Source organism: Podarcis liolepis (assembly GCF_965112155.1).
Source record: "Podarcis liolepis genome assembly, chromosome: 3".
NCBI lineage: Eukaryota > Metazoa > Chordata > Lepidosauria > Squamata > Lacertidae > Podarcis > Podarcis liolepis.
The window spans coordinates 124,058,800-124,080,449 of NC_139557.1; the positions used below are offsets into that span (position 1 = coordinate 124,058,800).

A 21,650-nucleotide genomic window follows, 5' to 3' on the forward strand; every position below is an offset into this window, starting at 1 on the left:
CTAGAGATGAGCCAGGAGCTGTTCAAGGTCTCCTGCTCTGCTTCGCTGCAGTTTGCTCAGGGAAATACCTTTGATCATCGTGGAAACTGAATGATTTCCACGTAGGAACTTCAAATATTTGTTTTGTTTCAGTGGCTGACAAAACGGAGATTAAATTTTAACAGTCAGGCATCGCAGCTCCTGCCTCCATCAGGTCCTCTGACGTGAATCAAAGGATGCTGTTGCCAAGGTGATTTTAGTTTAGATTTTGCTGCAACCTGCCAGGACCCAAACTTGTACGAAGCCCCCAAGCAGAATGGATTTGATTTAAATGAAATCGATTTAAATCACAATTTAAATCACTAGTCAGTAAGACTTGATTAAATTCATTTTTTTTTTTGCAGAAAGGTTCAACCTTGCTGGTATAATCTTAATATTTACAACCAGATGAAGGTTTTGTTTTTGGAGTCATAAATTTTCAGAGTAGTTTTTACAGTTATATCAAAAATTACTGATTTGGTTATACCATTAGAAATACATAGACAGATAATTCTGAAATTATTGTTTCTATTTAGACAACCTTTCTGCTGTACTTTATTGGAGAAAAATAACCATTTCCTTAATGACAATTGGAACAATTTATTTAACTAAAACAACCCCTCCTGCCTCTTTTCCAGGAGGCGGCCAGCTCTCTGAGTGTCTGTCCCTTGTGTTGGGCTCTGAGAAGAGGCTGGGGGTTCTGAGTGTCCTTCGCGCTCCTCTGCCCATTGGTCTCTCTCTGCCTGCGCAGAAGGAGATTGTCTTGGATGTGGCACTGAGCGCCCCGGAACTGCTGTCCCAGGGAACAGGGTGGCCCACTTTGTGGTTGCCGTGACAACCGTGGCGCTGTCCCAAAACGTTATCGGCCTGGCGCACGTGGCGGGACACAATATTGATCTGCTTTTTCTCAGGCAGGGAAGAGGGAAGGGTGTTGGAAAGCGGAGAATTTTAACACGCAGTCCTTTGTCATTGTCAGACCAGTGTCAAGGTTTAGGCTAACAGCAGCCTTTTTCCTCTGCAAGGGGTTGAGGGGACTTGTTAGGATGGTCTGGATCCGAAGGCTGATGGATCCAGATGTATCTCAGAGGACTCTGGGCTGGGAGATTTTCCATCTGATGTGGCTGGTGCTTCTTTCAGAGTTGGCGTGTGGGATGTGAAGACGACTGTAGCCGTTGACGTGATTATATATTGCAGTCTATTCTGTTAAAATTTAAGTTCCGTTGAGTTCAAATTATAACCTCATAATTACAATCTAAGAAATGAAGGAAGCAATAAAAATACAGTTGGAAATAAATATGAATACAGTGGCACCGCATGTTGCGTAACCTCCTGGTCACAGAATCTTCGGGTTACGTCCACGGCAAACCTGGAAGTGTATACTTCCGGCTTTCGCCGCATGTGCAGAAGCGCTCTGCATGCCATGTGTATGTGCAGATGCAGCGCCTCTAGTTACGGATGGCTGCCCGAAGCCCAGGGTGCGCAGCGCTGCGCTCCCCGGGCTTCGGGCTGCAGGCTGCTATCCGCAAGCCTTCAGAGCCTGGCGGGAACTCCCGCCGCGCTCAGAAGGCTTGCAGATAGCTTCCTGAAGCTTGGGGAGCGAGAGCCTGCATTCGCTCAATAGGATGTACGCACATTTCCCCTTCATTTTTGGAGGGGAAAAAGTGCGTCCTATAGAGTGAAAAATACGGTAAATACAATATATTCCCATAGAGACTACCTTACACTGCGTTTAAAACCAAAATCGCATTTGGATAGAAACTGTTTCTCAGGCGGCTGGTCCTAGTCTTTATAACCCTGGACCTTCTTCCAGAAGGCAGAAGCTGAAAGAGATCATTTCCGGGGTGCGCACTATCCTGCGCTATCTCTGCAGCTTTCTTATGGCACCTGGAAGCACAGATTTGATCCAAGGTGGGAAGAGTGCACCCAATTATTCTCTCCGCAGTCTTTACAACCCTGGACAGCATTGTTTTTCCCCTGACCGTGCAGCTCCCAAACCACACACACACCACGTTTAGTACAGTTCCATTAGTGGAGGCGTCCTGGGTGCTATTTGACCCGGTGCTGTTGGCTGTCTTTCGATAGTTGAGGCCTGAGGATGTGGGAAAGGCAGTTGGACGTGTTTGGCTGGTGGCTACCTGCCAATGACACTTGGACCGGTTGGGTTTTTGCAGCACGTTCTCTGCAAGGTTATCTTTGAAAACAGCTTAGAAATTGCTTGCAGGCTTCCCTTAATGGGCATCTGGGGGCGTCATTGCCTGATCCAGCAGATGCTCTTCTTGCGTTCAGCAGGACCTGAGCACAAGAACATTCTTGATGCCCCACACCCACTGTGGTTTCCAGCAACTAGTATTCATAAGCATTGCTCTTTATGATGTGGTTGCTTCATTTTGTGTCCTGGGGGTTTGGGTTGGGTGTTCATCAATATGCGGATGACACCCAGCTCTACCTCTCTTTCAAATCAGAACCAGTGAAGGTGGTGAAGGTCCTGTGTGAGTGCCTGGAGGTGGTTAGAGGATGGACGGCGGCTAACAGATTGAGGTTGCATCCTGACAAGACAGAAGTACTGTTTTGGGGAGACAAGGGGCGGACAGGTGTGGAGGACTCCTTGGTCCTGAATGGGGTAACTGTGCCCCTGAAGGACCAGGTGTGCAGCCTGGGAGTCATTTTGGACTCACAGCTGTCCATGGAGGCGCAGGTCAATTGTGTGTCCAGGGCAGCTGTTTATCAGCTCCATCTGGTACGCAGGATGAGACCCTACCTGCCCACCAACTGTCTCACCAGAGTGGTGCATGCTCTAGTTATCTCCCACTTGGACTACTGCAATGCGCTTTACGTGGGGCTTCCTTTGAAGGTGACCCTGAAACTACAACTAACCCAGACTGTGGCAGCCAGACTGGGGACTGGGAGCGGCCGCCGAGACCACATAAGACCAATCTTGAAAGACCTACATTGGCTCCCAGTACGTTTCCGAGCACAATTCAAAGTGTTGGTGTTGACCTTGAAAGCCTTAAATGGCCTCGGTCCAGTATACCTGAAGGAGCATCGTTCTGCCCGGACACTGAGGTCCAGCTCCGAGGGCCTTCTGGCGGTTCCCTCACTGAGAGAAGCCAAGTTACAGGGAACCAGGCAGAGGGCCTTCTCAGTGGTGGCACCCACCCTGTGGAACGCCCTCCCACCAGATGTCAAAATGAAGAACAACTACCAGAATTTTAGAAGGCAGCTGAAGGCAGCTTTTAATGTTGAATAGGTTATTGTATTTTAATACTTTGTTGGAAGCCACCCAGAGTGGCTGGGGAAACCCAGCCAGATGGGCGGGGTATAAATTATTATTATTATTATTATTATTATTAATCCCAGTTGAAGGGGCGTTTTTTTAAAAAAAATTAAAGGGTTTTGAGGAAAGGGCATTATTTTTGAGGGGTTTTTGATTATTTTGGCCCTGTGTGCCATTTAAAACTCTGCAAGCACAATAACATACTATGAAACGCCTTGGGAGCATGTGACTCCTGGTGTGGTCAACTCAGGGCCCACCAAGCATCTGATACGTGAAACACAAGTTCATCCAGGTTGCAAGTAGTCATACTCAGTAAGATATAAATACTTTCTTGGGCAGTATCCAGACCAGTCAAGCTGCCTCCTTGCAACTGCGGGTTGACGGAGTTCATGTTGCCCCCGGTATCCTCTCCTCCTCTGCTCAGTCTATTGGGATAAAAACAAATCTGAACCATTAACAGGATAACGCTCCCTGAGGACGACCAGCTCAAAGCTACAAAGTAGGTAGCAAGCTTTGAAGAACTCATCTCCATTTTATGTTCAATAAAGATTATTGGGCTTGAGGGCATGGTAAGAAAAAGAAGCCCCCAGTGTTGGCCAAGGTGTCATTTCAGAAATAATAGGTAATGTCATTTCAGAATTAAAATGGAAGATGTTATTTCTTGTCTCATGACTATGGTTGGCATTCAGCTCTAGGTTTTACTTGGCGTATACCAAGCATAGGCAAACTCTGGCCCTCCAGATGTTTGGGACTACAATTCCCACCATCTCTAGCTAACAGGACCAGTGGTCAGGGATGATGGGAATTGTAGTCCCAAACATCTGGAGGGCCAGTTTGCCTGTGCCTGGTGTATACCCACTGACGTTAATGCATCTAGCGAGGGCCTTCCCAGATAGCTCAGACGGCAGAGCATGAGGCTCTTAATCTCAGGGTTGCGGGTTCGGGCCCCACATTCGGGGCCAAAACGATTCCTGCACTTCAGGGGGTTGGACAAGGTGACCCTCATGGTCCCTTCCAACTCTACAGCTCTATGATTCTACATTAATTTCAGTGGGTGTATTCTGAGTAAACCTTAGTTGAATATCACCCGTTGTATATATGGGATGGGAGCCTGATATGCATGTGGGACAGGCTCCATGTAGCAAACTGGTGCTTGCCTCCCCCTCAAAAAAAATGAATGGTTGGGTCCTGGCCAGCAGATTCACATTGCATGGTGCTAAACAGCTTCACCGAGCAGAGGGGTACAGCCATCCACTTAATGAACTCAGGATGCAAGGGAGAAACGCGCTAAGAGGAAGGCACACTTGGCAAATCCACACTGTGATCAACTCCTGCCCGGGAACCAATGTCCCCACTGTGGAAGGACATGTGGACCCAGAATTGGCCTCCGCAGTCACTTATGGACTCACTTTTAAAACCGTGTTTATGGAAGACAATCTTACTCGGCTACAAGGGATCACCAAAGAAGAAGAAATATAACTAAGGTGCCTTTCAGTCCATATTTGTGGCAGACCAGTTTGTGTTGACACCGGTTTGCAGGATCAGTGGCTCTGACTCAGAGCATTCTTCGAAAACACTAAGCATATGGGAATGCTGGCACAGAATCATATCACGAAAGCTCTGAAGAGCTGGTAGGACTTGTCAAGGCTCCCAGTTAAGTGATCTTCTATCTGCGTTGCGTGAAAGTTCAGGCAGGCTGCCTAGACGCAGCATCCTTCAGACAAGGGTGAGCTGGGATGCAAGCCCGCCCGTCTATTTCAGGATGAACGCTTGGCATTTCTGTGGCGCACTTCAGGTTATTTCTGTAATCCTTAAAACACTTCCGTAAGGCAGAGAAGTGCGCTCAGTCATTTTGAGTGGCTGTGCAATGGTGGTATACCCGCCTTAGGAGAGAGAACGCAAAAGCACTTCATGGTATGGCAAGTCCTGCTGGGCATGTTCAAACCCTTAAGTGTGCCTGAAGTGGCTCCTTGGATCATGGCCACAGAGAGCTTGCCACATCCAATAAAAATATTCTCATTTATTCCCTTCCTCCCCCTCCCCGCCCCGTGTGTGAGAAAGAGGTGTGGCAATGTAATTTGTCAATGGCTTCCATATGAAAGAAATAGCCTGAAATGGTTAAAGGTATGACCTCTCAGTGGAGGTGGCTTTTTTTTGGGGGGGGGGTGAAATGGAGAAATCTACTTCAGGGGTTTTCTGTTTGCAGCTATTTTACTTTTACTTCTTTTACGCCTAGACATTCCATTGTTGTGCCCATAACCGGGGTTTAAGGTGCCATTTAGTTCCTAGCTACTATATCTCAGAAACTGAGATATGGGGTCCCTTCCAACTCTACAATTCTATGGTTCTATCAGTATGGCTTGAAGGATGAGTAGCAGCAGCCTGGCAATTCTCAAGAGGTTGTACAGAACTACTACTTAAGTTTTCTCACACAGAGGCCTGTAATGAAATCAGTTTGTGGTCTTCTCCTACCTGGGGCAAGGTTCGGACCACCTTGGCTGTTCCTGACATACCTAGAGCTTCAACACAGGGAAAGGTATAAAAATAAGAATTGAGAGTAGGTGAAGCACTGCTGAAATATAATTTTATAAATGGGAACGCAGGAAAGGGAGATGTGAGGAGGTCCAAAAAGAAGGTTATGGAAACTTGGTTTGTGAAACTTAATCATGGTGTACTTTTTTGTCTTGTGTGTTTTTCTTTTTACTTTGGTGATGGTGTTGTATGTGTTTGGTGTTATAAATGTTTAAAACCTTTAATAAATATTAAAAAAAAAGAGCTTCAACGCAGGGAAAGCAGCCCATGTAGACACCATTCCTTTGCTCTCTGCAGTCCTGGAAAGAAATCTTTGCTTTTGCCTTGTCAAAAGCCTTGATCCTAAGAAGAACCTTGTGCAGCTGGATCAAACCAAAGGCCTGTCTAGTCTTCCTGCTTCCCACAGTGACTGAGAAGAAGACCACAGGCAGGGCACTCAGTGGAAAAGGAGGATTTTGAAGACTCAAACCTTGGCTTTCAAGGCTAAATTAATTAATTTTTATTTAGCATGTTTTTAATGCTACTTTTATGCTATGCTGATTTATAAAGCATTTAGAACAATTGAAAAGCAAAGTGCAATCCATTAAAAAATGGCAAGCAGTGAAATCTAAAACGGTCTGACAGACGGCAAATAAAGAGCAGCAGGTTTCATCCCTGATACGGGCCAGCAAAAAGGGCCTCTTTCTGAAAGATCCAGCAGAGCAAACCTATTTTTGCAGGTCTCCGAAAAAGAGGAGAAACAAAAATGACAGGTAGCCGCAGTGATATGGCACACCTTTTATTAGGACCATCTACATTTTTGCACAATAGTGAGCAAGGTTGAACCAAGGTGACTCTGGAGTGTGAATCTAAATGGAGCCACAATTGAAGCCATTTCCCAGGCAGAGCTTTGAACGGAGGGGATTGGCTCAGTCCAGAATCTGCATTTCAGCGTAGTTGACTGCTCTGCCTGCCCTCCTCCTCTGGGATCCCAGAGGAATGATTAAAGTCTTGCGGCTCAGGCAGTCTGAAGCCTTTGGTGTGCTTCTGCAATGCGCACAAAGGACGGAGAGCTGGGAATGGCTCTCCCTCGAGCTTGCCACTTGGCAGCCGCTGCAGCCTCTTGCTGACATGTTAGGAGGCCAGCATCATGTGCTGCAGCCCCAGAGAAAAACGCCACAGGGCTTTGAGCAGGGCTGCTTCCCTTGCACACAAGTACCGTCTTCTCCCCATCTGGCTGCCTTTGGGAAGAAAGGGAACCCAGCAATTTCTCCCCTAGGGAAGAGGAGGCTCCCTCTTTCACATGGGTCAGTTGCATTGCATCAGGTGTGGGTTGCCTCTGTGCAAGCAAATTGAATTCTGGTGCTGGAGGAGACTCTTGAGAGTCCCGTGGGCTGCAAGAAGATCCAACCTCTCCATTCTGAAGGAAATCAGCCCTGAGTGCTCCCTGGAAGGACAGATCCTGAAGATGAGGCTCCAAGACTTTGGCCATCTCATGAGAAGAGAAGACTCCCTGGAAAAGACCCTGATATTGGGAAAGATGGAGGGCACAAGGAGAAGGGGACGACAGAGGACGAGATGGTGGGACAGTGTTCTCGAAGCTACCAGCATGAGTTTAAACCAAACTCTGGGAGGCAGTGGAAGACAGGAGGGCCTGGCGTGCTCTGGTCCAGGGGGTCACCAAGAGTCGGACACACGTTCTGCAGGCAAAAGCCAGTGATGCCTGATGAGGTTATGGGGCAGAGCTGAACCTAGTTGTACCTGGGGAGGCCAGAGAGTGGCATCTGGCTGTGCAAAGATGGGCTGGATGTGGGGATGCAGCAGGCAGAACAAATGACATTAGCTGTGGATCTTGCACAGCAAGCTTTGCACCCCATAATTCCTCTTCCTGCACAAGACTGTCTCCCTCCTCTTTGGAGCACCCTGGCTCATTGAAATTGTATAATTCAGCAACCTCTGGCTTCTGAAACTTCATCAGGCCCATTTCAGTCCCAGGTTTCCATCCAAAGGGACAAGAAACCCGCCCTGGAAATGCGGAGTTTCTTGGAAATCCTGCATCCTAGCCAATGTGCATTGTTTGCCAGCAGCTATAGAAGGGTTGCGTGTATTAATATAGTTCCAAGCAGGTTTAGAATGAAGGCCAGACCTGGAGCAGTTTCAATTCTGTGTTGGAAAAAGAAAGACTGGAGCCAGTGGGAACTTGTTTTGGGCTGTTTGCAGTGGTCCTCTCTTAAACTCCAGATACACGAGGGGCACAAAGTAAAGGTGTCACTCTTGCAAATGTTGTTTAGTCGTTAGTCGCCAATAGTCTAATTATTTTTACAGGAACAGATCCCTAATAAGGGTAGTGCACATCTGCCACAATCCAGACCTACTATCAAATGCAAAATGTTTCATAGTTTAGCATCCCCCTCATGGGTACCCCTTTCTAGCTCAGAGCTTGGAGGGTGGGTTGATAGTTTTGATACTAGGCTGTTGCTTTTTTTGCTATTACGTTATGAATTTTGTGCTTTTATGTTGTAAACTGCCCTGTGATCTTCAGATGAAGGACAGAGCTAAACTGTGGAACTCACGTGTGCAGGTGATGCTGAAAGCCAGAAACCTAGATGGCTTTAAAAGAGGAGTGTAAGTTTATCCATGGCCACTATCCATGATAGCTGGGCTGGGCCTCCACACCCAGAGGCAGCAATGTATCTGACTAACACAGGCATAGGCAAACTTTGCCCTCCAGCTGTTTTGGGACTACAACTCCCATCATCCCTAGCTAACAGGACCAGTGGTCAGGGATGATGGGAGTTGTAGTCCCAAAACATCTGGAGGGCCGCGTTTGCCTATGCCTGGACTAACAGTTGCTGGAAACCACAGCGGAGGGAAACACACTTGTGCTCTGATCCTCTTTGCGGGTTTTCCCTGGGCATCTGGTTGGCCACTGTGAGAACAGAATGCTGGACTAGATGGGCCATTGGCCTGACCCAGCAGGTTTTCCTCACGTTTTCATTTTTAGCGCAGGGGTCAGCAAGGTTTACTTCGCCTGGGCCAGTTCAGTCCCGTGGAGATCGCTCCATGGGCCGGATCACGTCTGCGCAGACGCAATTTCCAGTTTAGAGGGCGGCTCAGTTCGGAGGCGGCTCATGGGCCATTTAAATGACCCCCATGGGCCGTTTGTGGCCCATAGGTCGCAGGTTGCCGCCCCCTGGTTTAGCTCATGGGTTAACTTTTGCCTGTGTGATGCCATAGCCCAGGGGTCAGCAAACTTTTTCAGCAGGGGGCCGGTCCACTGTCCCTCAGACCTTGTGGGGGGCCGGACTATATTTTGAAGGGAAGAAAGGAACAAATTCCTATGCCCCACAAATAACCCAGAGATGCATTTTAAATAAAAGCACACATTCTACTCATGTAAAAACACACTGATTCCTGGACTGTCCGCGGGCTGGATTGAGAAAGTGATTGGTGTGGATCTGGCTCCCGGGCCTTAGTTTGCCTACTCCTGCCATAGCCTCTAGAACAGGCTTCCTCAACCTCGGCCCTCCAGATGTTTTGAGACTACAATTCCCATCATCCCTGACCACTGGTCCTGCTAGCTAGGGATCATGGGAGTTGTAGGCCGCAGGATGGGGAAGCCTGGTCTAGAAGGAGGAGAGGAGTATCTGTTACGGTGTTTTTGAATTCAGACATCAGCCCAGGCTCAAGTTAACCTTCCATTTGGCCCTGAGATGCTTCTGGAAACATGAGTCCTTTGAAAGGGTTGCGTAGATCTACCGGCAGACTTGTGTTTTTATCCTGACCGAGAGAGGTTTGGTTTTGCTGTCTTCCGGCTAAAGAAAATGTTGCTTCTGGCTGATTCATAATGGGCTTAGTAATTGAACGTGGTTAATTAGGAGGGGCATTATTGCAGGGCAGGCTTGAGCGAGAGACACAGTCTCCTGGCACTTGAGCCTTGAAGCTCTGCCGCGCTCATAATTCTGCAAAGAGATGATAGCTGGGAGGACGCCTCATCAAAAGGCAGTTTCTGTCGCTTGGCTGTGGAAATGCTATTTGCTGTGCTTTGCTTTATATGGCTGCCCATCAATAAACATTCTCTCAGAGGCTTGCAAAATCAATTCTGCAGTATTTATAAATACAAATTAATTAAAGCAAAAAAAATCGGTAAGAACAATGCCCTATTACAGAGACAGAATAAAACAGTTTGAAGCTCAGCTCAAAGCTGCACTTTGAGAGACTGCATAAGGCTTAATTGAAATTGCATTGAAGCAGCAAAGGTCTGCATTTACTGTGAAATATTTGTGGTTTTTCTGCAGAATATAATCCCACCCCACGCTCCCAGTAAAATAGACTTGGATTTTTATATTTGCTGTTTTGTAACCAACCCTTTTACTGGGACACGGGTGGCGCTGTGGGTTAAACCACAGAGCCTAGGACTTGCCAATCAGAAGGTCAGTGGTTTGAATCCCGTTGCTCGGTCCCTGCTCCTCCCAACCTAGCAGTTCGAAAGCACGCCAAAGTGCAAGTAGATAAATAGATACCGCTCCGGCGGGAAGGTAAACGGCGTTTCCGTGCACTGCTCTGGTTCTCCAGAAGTGGCTTAGTCATGCTGGCCACATGACCCGGAAGCTGTACGCCGGCTCCCTCGGCCAGTAAAGCGAGATGAGCGCTCCAACCCCAGAGTTGACCACGACTGGACCTAATGGTCAGGGATCCCTTTACCTTTACCTTTTAACCAACACTTTTATAAAGAAGAGAGGAGATTGGCATGATTTTTCATTGACTTCTAACGAACCTTACCTCTGTGATGTAATTATTTATTCTTCTGAGTTGCTGTGGACTCTCCTATGCTGGGGGTGAGCCACGAGGTGGCTAAGATCACGGATGATGTGAAATGGTTCAGGGTTCTTAAAGGGAAAAAAGGATTGTGAAAAGCTCCAAAAGGACTTCTCCAAAGTGAGTAAATGGGGCAGCAAATTTAGTGTAAACAAGTGCAAAGTTATGCACGTCGAGGCAAAGAAATCTACATTTCACCAATAGGCAACTCCCCATTTTCACAGGGGTTGCGTTCTGAGGCACCAATCCTGCCCTGCTCCACCCCCGCCCCCTTGCAGTGCCGAAATTGGTGCACACATGCCAGTCTTGCTCAAATGGGGAGTTGCCTATGCACACTTGTGGGATTTGAAGCAGTGCTGATGGTCCAGGAGCAGGTTCTTGGGGTTGGCGTGAATAGCTGGATGAAGACATCAAGATAGTGCGCAGCAGCTCTGGGAAAAGCAGGCTCCATGCTTGGGAAATAATTTCTTACGAAAACAATGTCAGAATTAACAAATTATACACAAGAAGACTGGTGTGCAATTTGTTCAGAATTGGAGAACATTCATTGATGAGAAAAATAAATCATGATGTTTTAGACATTTATGTTCATACTAACACGCGAAATAAACTTCATGGAAAGGAACGGAGGGCCGTGCTCAGGTGCTTTGTCTGTAGGCTGGAGTTGCAGGTATCTTGTGTTCTCTTGGCAGCGGCTGGGCTCTGAAACCAGAGCAGGTGCTTCTGTAATGGGACCCGAGGCTACGTGATATCCAGGCTAAAGATTACACCAGTAATTGTGTCCCAAATACCTTCCCTCCTGCCAGGTGAACTTCAGACCATGCCAGCCAGCTGCCTCCTCCTCCTCCCCACCCCTCTTTGCCAGAAAATGTCCCTGCATTGAAAGTCCATTTCTCTGGAAACTGTCTGTGCCAGCCTTATCCAAACTGGTGCCCTCCAGACATTTTGGACTACAACTCCCATCAGCCTCGACCATCGTAGACCTGCCGGCTGGGACGGATGGGAGTCGTAGTCCTGAACACCAGGTTAGGCAAGGCTGGCATCTAGACAGTTTAAAGTAGCACCATGCTACTGTTTTCTGAAGGAGAAGCAGAAACTCTGGGTTTACATCTCTAATTGAAGTGTGTTGTTTTCAAACTGCAGCACAGGATGATACCTAATCAGTGGTGCTTCTAGAGAAAATGAGCGACTTGGCTGCGATGGAGATGAACTAGTTTATTGTGGTGTTAGTTTTTGTAGGCTGGAAGTTCTTCCACCAAACTGGAACCTTCTGTTCACCAGGTCTGCCTTAGTTTCCAGCCAGAAACCGGAGTTAGCATGGCCCCTTGACTCTGAAATGATGAGTTCCAACACAGCACAGTGGTACCTTGGTTGTCGAACGGCTTAGTGTTCGAACAAATCGGCTCCCGAGCGTCGCAAACCCGGAAGTGAGTGTTCCGGTTTGTGAACAATTTTTGGGAGCCAAACGTCTTCCGCAGCTTCTGGTTGGCTGCAGGAAGCTCCTGCAGCCAATCGGAAGCCGCACCTTGGTTTTCGAACTGTTTCGGGAGTCAGACTGACTCCCAGAACAGATTAAATTTAAGAACCAGGGTACAACTGTACAAGGCTATGGATGATACCTTCCCTAGCTTCTGAGCTTGGAAAAAGGGCAATATATGTAAGACAAAGGAATGCTGTGTGATTTGGCATGGATATGAGTTTTCTGGCCTGGTTTCCTGGCTAGTCTGGGCCATTCCTTTGAAATGGTAAATACCTATTGATACACAAAAGATGCTCATTTGGCAGGTCTGGTTTGCTGTTAACAGAAATTTGCCAGACCAACTGGAAGGATTTGTAAGTGAAAGAGCTATTGGGAAAGGTTTTCCAAGATGAACAGAGATGGTTTTGGGTTTCCTCATCCCAAATATTCAAATGAAGTTTAATTTTCTCAGGGAATATTTCCTAAATTTTGAAGGGCAAAATAAAAAAATTCCTTCCAGTAGCACCTTAAAGACCAACTAAGTTAGTTCTTGGTATGAGCTTTCATGTGCATGCACACTTCTTCAGATAGCATATATCTATCTGGTATCTGAAGAAGTGTGCATGCACACGAAAGCTCATACCAAGAACTAACTTAGTTGGTCTTTAAGGTGCTACTGGAAGGAATTTTTTTTATTTTGACTATGGCAGACCAACACGGCTACCTATCTGTAATTTGAAGGGCAAAGGATTGGTTTTCTGGGGAGTGTGTGTCTGCACCCTAAGAAAATTATAACACCCCTCAGCCATGAAACTTACCTTGGGCCAACCACCACCTCTCAGCCTCAAAGTTTACCTTGTATATCTCTGGGGCTGTCATTGGGGAGAGTGAAGTGGCCACCGCTTCAAATGACCCATGCCGAAGGCAGCCTCAAGCTGCAAAGTGCATTGAGGTGTCAGCCTTGTGTATCAGCAGGAGGAAAGACAAGGAGGTTCCTTCACTGAGACCTGGGCTGATGGCTCAGGTTAGGAGTCGTCGTCGTCATGCACTAACTAACTCTTTGCACCAATCACTTGCAAAATAATAAGTGACCTGATTGTTTGGCTTTGTAAGATGAGTTTAGGGTTATTCTAGAAGGAGTCCTCCTAGATGATTAAATTGAAACTTGATCTTGATTGCCTTCAGGTTTGAAGATTGATCTTGATTATCTTCTGGTGTGAAGATTGCGCCATCAAGCCAGCCTTCCCTCTAGTATTGCTCTGTCCCAGATCACCCAGCCTTCTTTTCTTCCTCCGCCTCCTATTCAGCACTTCCCATAATAGTAATCTGACTCTCTGGTGCTTAAAAGCCAAACAATTGAGAAATGAATGGTCTGGGGCTGCATCTCAGCAGGAGCTGTCAAGGGAAGAATGAATGGGATTATTATCTTCATCTAGTCCTTGGTGCTGTCCAAAATTACAAATATTAAGGTTGACTGATCTGTGGCAGGGCTTGTTTGTGTGTAAGCACTGGCGGCAGTGGTACTCAAAACTCAAACCCAACTCCACTATAACCCACGCTCTTCTCTAAAGCAAGCAGAATTCTGTGACCTCTTTAAATTACACGTATGAAGCAAATTGCTGAGTACTGTAGATTTGGATGTCCTGGTTGGTTTTCCCCTCCTCTCTCGCTCCTGATGCTGCCAGGATACAAACCATGGTCTGGCTCAGCATTATGTCTCAAGCCGGGCTCATAGTCTGCTTCTCTCCAAAGAAACCATGAAAAGTAACAGGGCCAGCCCACCCATGAGGCAAGGTGAGGTGATCGCCTCAGGCAGCAGGATACACAGGGACGGCAGATCCAGCAACCAAGGAATGCTTTGCTCACTGTCACAACAGCGGCTACAGCAGGCTCCTTGCAGGCCAGATCAGCCGGTTCTCACCAGCCCCAATAATAATAATTTATTTATACCCCACCCATCTGGCCGGGCCTCCAAAGCCACTCTACAGTGGACTTTCAGCAGATAGGAGCTGCTGCTGGTCTCCTATTCACCAAGAGACCAGTAGCAGCATCTTGGGCTGGTCACCCAGCCCAAACTGCCTCACAGGGTTGTCGTACGGGTTAAACGAAGAGAGAACCATGTAATCCGCTTTTAGCTCTGTGAAGAAAAGGGTGGACTATAAATAAATAAGAGTTAGTAAGTAATAACCAACGAAATAAACTCCCAAGCACTGAGTTTGCTGGTGGTGCTGAATACCTGGGTATACAAACAGCTTTAAGACCCTAACCCAGCCTTTGCCAACCTGCTTTTGACGGCAACTTTCTTGCTATGGGAGTTGTAGGCAAGAGCAGTCAGTTGGCAAAGGAGGTCCTCGCCCCTCCTTCCTTTACCTGCAGAAAAGAATAGATTTGGGAGAGAGCTTTGCTTATCAGGAGGTATGAAGCCAACAAGAGCAAAACCTTTTGGCTTTGCAGACGGGATGCTAAATGTTTGGCAGGTTGCCTTCTGGTGTTCTGGTGCTGCTGCTGCTGCTGCTTGCCTGCCATAGCTCAAGGCACAATGTTTACAGCCCTTCCTTCAGGGCCAAAATACTGGGTTTGCTACAGTGCAGGCAAAGCAAAGCATTCGGCTTGAGGGATCTCTTCCACTTACTCCAAATGCTCAGGAGCAGCCTTTCCCGACTTCCGCAAGAAGGATAGAGATAATGGGATTTGAACAAATCTGCCAAGTACCCCCCTGCCATTAACTGAAATCTCATTACCTCCTAAATCGCTTGGTAGTTCCGTCCTTGGAGACGGAGCGGAGCTGGTGAATCAAGTGCCAGGGAGGCTGGCCGGACGCCACTCAAGAGACCCAGCGGCGTAGCAAGGCATCACTCGCCCTGCCGGCCTGAAGCAGGCGGCTGTTGCCCAGCAAAACTGACCTTCTGACTGACGTTGCCCATTTCTCAAGCACTTCTGGGGCACGACATGACGTTAGAGAGGGAGGGCAGTTGGAAGCCTATATGGAGGGAAGCTCCATCATCTGGAATAATAACTCGGGTGGGATTATTGCAGCACCTTGGTGTGTTTGTTGTTATTGTTTAGTCGTTTAGTCGTGTCCGACTCTTCGTGACCCCCTGGACCAGAGCACGCCAGGCCCTCCTGTCTTCCACTGCCTCCCCCAGTTTGGTCAAACTCATGCTGGTAGCTTCGAGAACACTGTCCCACCATCTCGTCCTCGGTCGTCCCCTTCTCCTTGTGCCCTCCATCTTTCCCAGCATCAGGGTCTTTTCCAGGGAGTCTTCTCTTCTCATGAGGTGGCCAAAGTCTTGGAGCCTCAGCTTCAGGATCTGTCCTTCCAGTGAGCACTCAGGGCTGATTTCCTTCAGAATGGAGAGGTTGGATCTTCTTGCAGTCATGGGACTCTCAAGAGTCTCCTCCAGCACCAGAATTCAAAAGCATCAATTCTTCGGCGATCAGCCTTCTTGATGGTCCAGCTCTCATTTGGTGTGTTTAGGAGACTTCTAACGTGCGGTTGGTCCAGGGGGTCACGAAGAGTCGGACACGACTAAACGACTAAACAACAACAACAAGCGTGCAGTTGTATGTGGCTGAGCTTCTGGCCTGTGGACGCAGGTTGAGCCAGAACTCTCTCCCAAAAGCAACCTCTGCCAAGCTGTTGGGCGCATGCTCTTGGCACCCTGAACCACCGCAATGGAAGAATTGCCCTCTCCTCCATGCTTTATCCCAGCTTTCTCTAACCTGGTGCCCTCCCGTTCTTTTGGAATACGGCTCCCATCAGCTCCAACCAGCTTGGCTGTGTTGGCCTGGGCTGCTGGGAGTTGTCGTTTGAGAGCACCAGGTTGGGAAAGCTGGTGTTTGGTGTGCATTTCTCACTATAAGATCATAAGAGCCTGCTGGATCAGGCCAGTTCCCTAGGAGTGGGGAGTCTGCCATCGTAATGCTTGCTTTCCCCAGTACGTCTTGGGGACAGCCTGATCCCTGCATAGATCCAAGAGTGCCTCGTTTGACAGCCTGTTCCCTCCAGCTGCATCCTGCCTTGAAACTCAGACTAGGAGCAGACGTGGCATTGGCACCTACCATGTTTTCCCTCTGTCCCACCCCTTGCTTTGCTTACCATCTAGCCCAGTGGTTCCCAAAACGGGCCGTATCTCCCACCCATCCCTTTGGGGGGGCAGTGGGATTACCTGGGGGGGGTGCTAAGATGCAGGGAGGGGAGACTGGAGGTATAAAAGACGTATCAGACTCTTAAAACCTGGTGTCACTACATCAAGTTATTTTTATTATTTATAAAATTCCTATTCCACCCTTCGCCTGAGGACCACAGGGCATTTTACAATGTAAACAAGGAAGCAAAAACAATAACCCTCGCTCTCACAATCTTTGTTCTTTATTAAATTTCATCCATTTTGTTGATTTAATTAAATAGTTTAAATTGGATTTCGAATAAGTGTGCAGCTAATCGTTCCTGGATGGGTTTTCATCGGGTTATTGCCTTCCTCGGGGTGTTGTGCAAAGACCTCCTATAGGACAGGGTGCACTGGGGGTGAGTTCGGTTGGTCAAAAAAGTTCGGAAACTGCTGCTCCAGCCTGATGTGATTGTTTTGGAGAACTCAAAAGCTTGCTGGCGACCTTTGTGCCATTTTGGTTGGCCTGATAAAGGCATGACACAAATACGGATTTAGGTATTTCTCTGTAGCTCTTGCTGGGTTAGAAAATCTCCAGCCTAACCTCTCTCTCCTCTCTGTTTCCTTCACAGTACAGTGCTGTGGACAACAACCCCCTTTCCCTGTACGTCATGCATCCCTTCTGGAACACGGTTGTCAAGGTGAGTTGGCCCTCCTGCCTCCCTCCGTGCCCTGTCGAGTGCGCTTTCTGTGCTTGAAGTAGACCTGTTGGCATCCCTGTCAGTGGAGAAGTTGCCAGTCCCCTTTCTGGCTGGCACGGCCTCTTGCCTGTTCTGGTCTGTGACTCATTCAGGAGCTGCTTCTCCTCCTCTTTGAGGGGGCTTAATTGTCCGGAGATGCACAAGCTACACTCATGGCCTGAACTCCTTTTTGTGTTGCCGCACGAAGGATAAGCAAGAAAGACAAACGTCACCCTAACTCTCAAGGAGAGTCTCTTTCTCCTCCTACCTAAACGTCACGGAGGGGGCTCGATTGTACATGGCTGATCAATTAATGTGGGTTTTCTGCATGTGTTTTTGCTGCTTTCTCACAGATTTTCCCCATGTGGCTGGCCCCAAACTTGATAACGTTTAGTGGCTTCTTGCTCCTGGTCTTCAACTTCTTCCTCATGGCATACTGTGACCCTGACTTTTATGCATCTGGTAAGACAGTTTTTCTTTAAACAGCAACAGCAAAAGCTGTATACACATTTACAAGCATGAAAGTGATACGAGCTGAGATGGCGCATGTTCTTCACTCTGTCTCTGCGCATTGATGGCATCTTGACTTCCTTGTGTCTACGGTGACACACTCAAACGTCAGTTCTGGACTGTGGGGGGGGGGGATGGCCCACAACTGTCTCGTCACCCCACACATCTAAAGGGGAGCAGAGAATTGTGTGTGCCTAAAGGTGGCCAAGGGATGCGAGTGGCGCTGTGGGTTAAACCACAGAGCCTAGGACTTGCCGATCAGAAGGTCGGCGGTTCGAATCCCCGCGACGGGGTGAGCTCCTGTTGCTCGGTCCCTGCTCCTGCCAACCTAGCAGTTCGAAAGCACGTCCAAGTGCAAGTAGATAAATAGGTACCACTCCGGTGGGAAGGTAAACGGCGTTTCCGTGTGCTGCTCTTGTTCGCCAGAAGCGGCTTAGTCATGCTGGCCACATGACCTGGAAGCTGTACGCCGGCTCCCTCAGCCAGTAAAGCAAGATGAGTGCCGCAACCCCAGAGTCGGCCACAACTGGACCTAATGGTCAGGGGTCCCTTTACCTTTAAAGGCGGCCAACACTGCTGGGTACCTTAGGAACGGCTACTGCTCTTGCGCTCAAATCCTGCCTGCAGGTTTCCCTGGTCGGCCAGTGTGAGAACCGGGCACTGGACTGGATGAGCCGTTGACCAGATCCAGAAAGCTGTTCTTATGAGGGGGCACCAAGTTGGGAGAGGCTGCCTTGAACTGCTGCCATAGTCCTAGCTCCCGTCATTGCAGGGGGTTGGGCTAGATGTCCTTTTGGGTCCCTTTGACTCTACAGCTCTAGGATTCTACCCAGATTGGCTGGGAATGCCAGGGTGGTACCCTATGCCTTGGGAGTTGCCTTCCAGCCTTGGAAACCTGACAGCTGGGAGAAGGCGTTGGTGGCAAACCTCTTTACAACCTGGGTGATAAGCTCCAGGACTCTGCCCTTGGCTGAAATGAGCAGGGAGTTGTCAGTTTGCAGAGGTGATGATCACCAGTTATCTGATGGCCTTGATCTCTCTGTCGAAACCCTACCAGGAGTCTTGTGGTCCTGTTCTGGGCCTTCCCTATCCTTCCTGGAAGTGTCACCTGTTCTTTGGCCTCTGAGCATCATTGGTCATCCCACAAGTTGGTGAGGCTCGATTGACAACAACGACCTTTAACGCTGCTAGAGATTCTGTTGCAACATTTAAACCCCTGCCCCAAACTTAACTGCCAGGCTGATTTGGGCAATTAAGAAGACATCCTTCGGCAGTGGTTAATTGGCGTCTGTTTTAAACCTCTTGTTGCAAGGTGTTAATGGTTTTATTGCTGCAAACTGCTTTGATATATTATTTTCTGTTCTACAACGGGATACAAATATTATTATAAATAAATAAAATATAAGTCCCATCTTCTGGCTGCTCCTGTTGTTGTTGCTGCTGCTTGTGTGGCCTCCTCCTTGTCGTCCTTCACAGTTACATCTCGGCGAATCGTCCCAGTAAATTGTCCTGGATAGTCCTTGCAGCATCTCTAATCCAAACTCTTCATGTTTCCAGTTAACCTGTTTATTGTCCTGACCTTCATTTCTGATGCCTCTTCCGTCTTGGGCAGGGATCATGCCCCTTCCTGTATGTCTTATGCCAGGCGTCAGCAAACTTTTTCAGCAGGGGGCGGGTTCACTGTCCCTCAGACCTTGGGGGGGGGGGCGGACTATATTTTGGGGAAAAAATATGAACGAATTCCTATGCCCCACAAATAACCCAGAGATGCATTTTAAATAAAAGCACACATTCTACTCATGTAAAAACACACTGATTCCCAGACCATCTGCGGGCAAGATTTAGAAGGCAATTGAGCCGGGTCTGGCCCAATCCAGCGTGTTTTTACATGAGTTTTTACATGAGTAGAATGTGTCCTTTTATTTAAAATGCATCTCTGGATTATTTGTGGGGCATAGGAATCTGTTCATTCCCCCCCCCCAAAAAAAATATAGTCTGCCCCCCCAAAAAAATCTGAGGGACAGTGGACCAGCCCCCTGCTGAAAAAATTTGCTGACCCCTGTGGGCCTGGGTCTTCAGATGAAGGGCAGCATAATATGTAATAATAACAGTAATGGTTATAATAGCAGTAATGATTGTGCAGCAAACATGTCCCTAGAGGTTGTGTTGACGCTCAAAATGGTTTTCTTTCCACAGCACCCGATCAGCAGCACGTTCCGAACAAAGTGTGGGTCATGGTGGGCCTCCTCAATTTCATGGCTTACACGCTAGGTAAAAGCTGGTTCTTTACTGTGTCTTTGTGTCTGTGGGCGGTAGAAAGGGACGCGGGTGGCGCTGTGGGTTAAACCACAGAGCCTAGGACTTGCCGATCAGAAGGTTGGCGGTTTGAATCCCCACGACGGGTGAGCTCCTGTTGCTCGGTCCCTGCTCCTGCCAACCTAGCAGTTCGAAAGCACGTCAAAGTGCAAGTAGCTAAATAGGTACCTCTCCGGCGGGAAGGTAAACGGCATTTCCGTGTGCTGCTCTGGTTCGCCAGAAGCGGCTTAGTCCTGCTGGCCACATGACCCGGAAGCTGAACACCGGCTCCCTTTGCCAATAAAGCGAGATGAGCACCGCAACCCCAGAGTCGGCCACGACTGGACCTAATGGTCAGGGGTCCTTTTACCTTTAAGAGGCGGTAGAAGGGGGTATTTGCAACAGTGGTCTCAGCAGTTGTAGGGGCCAAACGACTTGCATGCAGGAGCCCCCTTCCATCACCACAGTGTTTATGGCCCTGCTCTAACAGTGGGTGCTTGCAAGAGGACTCTGCTTTCCCCTTTGTACTGAAACTGCTTTTAAAAGCACACCTTGAAAGAAGCCTCTGCTCAGACAGAGGTGGCCAGGGGTTCATCTTCCCTGACTCTTTAAGTGATGCTTTTAAAAAAAAACATTTCCCCCCTTTATATTTCCCCCAAATTACACCCCCCCAACAAAAGATTCATTATGAAAACCTGCATCCATGAACACCGCAGCTTACAACAGTATATATGTGTTAAATATATTCTTATTAACCGATCCACAAGCTACTATAAATCTTTGGGACTAGGCTTTGGTTTTCTGGAGTGCTTGTGAATGAAAGAAATCCCCACCGTTCCCCAACAAAGGTCTCTTTGTGCTTTGTTCCCCTTGCCCGTCTCAATTTGTGGGTCAGTTTCTCCGTAAGGGCATCGTGCCACCCTCTCTGGTACCAAGCGTTCACGTTCGCGCCTCCTAAGCCCTCCCAGAACATGGCCGTAAGAGAAATCCCGTTAGCGGTTTATCCACCGAGTAGTCCTGATTCTGTTTAGGAGCACAGGAAGCGATCTTAAAGGTCTTGCAAGGCAGACACCCTACCCCTGATCTATGGCCCTCCGACAGATAAATACAGATTCTTTAACGCAAGCTCTGGCTTTGGGGCTTGTGCCTCTCCTCTCCCAGCCAGCCACTGGGACTGCAGGGAGTTGACCCGTGCCTCTGACCCCCCTCCTTTCCTTATCCCCACCCCCCCAGATGGCGTGGATGGCAAGCAGGCCCGGCGCACACAGTCCAGCACCCCTCTGGGAGAGCTCTTTGACCACGGCCTGGACAGCTGGGCTTGCATGTTCTTCGTGGTGACGGTCTACTCCACCTTCGGCCGGGGGCCCAACGGCGTCAGCGTCTTCGTCCTCTACATCCTCCTGTGGGTGGTCCTCTTCTCCTTCATCCTCTCCCACTGGGAGAAGTACAACACGGGTGTTCTCTTCTTGCCCTGGGGGTACGACATCAGCCAGGTGGTAAGTGCGGCGCTTCCTGACCCTCCGGTTCCCTCTCCCCACTTTTGCTCTACTTCATTTACAGTGGTACCTTGCTTCTCAAACTTTATCCATTCCGGGAATCCGTTCGACTCCCGGAACCGTTTGAAAACCAAGGCACGGCTTCCGATTGGCTGCAGGAGCTTCCTACGCTCCATCAGAAGCCGCGTCGGACGTTCGGCTTCCAAAAAATGTTAGAAAACCAGAACAGTCACTGTTTGCGGTGTTCGGGAGCCAAAACATACGAGTACCAAGGCGTTCAAGAACCAAGGTACGACTATATAGGCTGCCTTCTCCTCCCAAGGAAGTCAAGATTGTGCGCATAGCTCTCCTGCTCCCCATTTTGCTTTGGGGTTTTATAGGTTTCAGAAAATTTACAAATTTGATACGTATTTTCCCAAA

General features: G+C 48.4%; 1 protein-coding gene across 3 annotated transcripts in view; it reads left to right on the plus strand.

Moving 5' to 3' along the window:
- Positions 1 to 21,650, plus strand: part of SELENOI (selenoprotein I) — a 55,927-nt gene that overhangs the window by 14,147 nt on the left and 20,130 nt on the right. For all 3 annotated transcript variants that reach the window (XM_083494662.1, XM_083494663.1, XM_083494661.1), the window contains exons 2-5: positions 16,822 to 16,890; positions 17,283 to 17,391; positions 19,636 to 19,710; positions 20,968 to 21,230. In XM_083494662.1, coding sequence (XP_083350788.1) covers positions 16,822 to 16,890; positions 17,283 to 17,391; positions 19,636 to 19,710; positions 20,968 to 21,230 — 516 coding nt within the window. The remainder of the gene's footprint in view (positions 1 to 16,821; positions 16,891 to 17,282; positions 17,392 to 19,635; positions 19,711 to 20,967; positions 21,231 to 21,650) is intronic.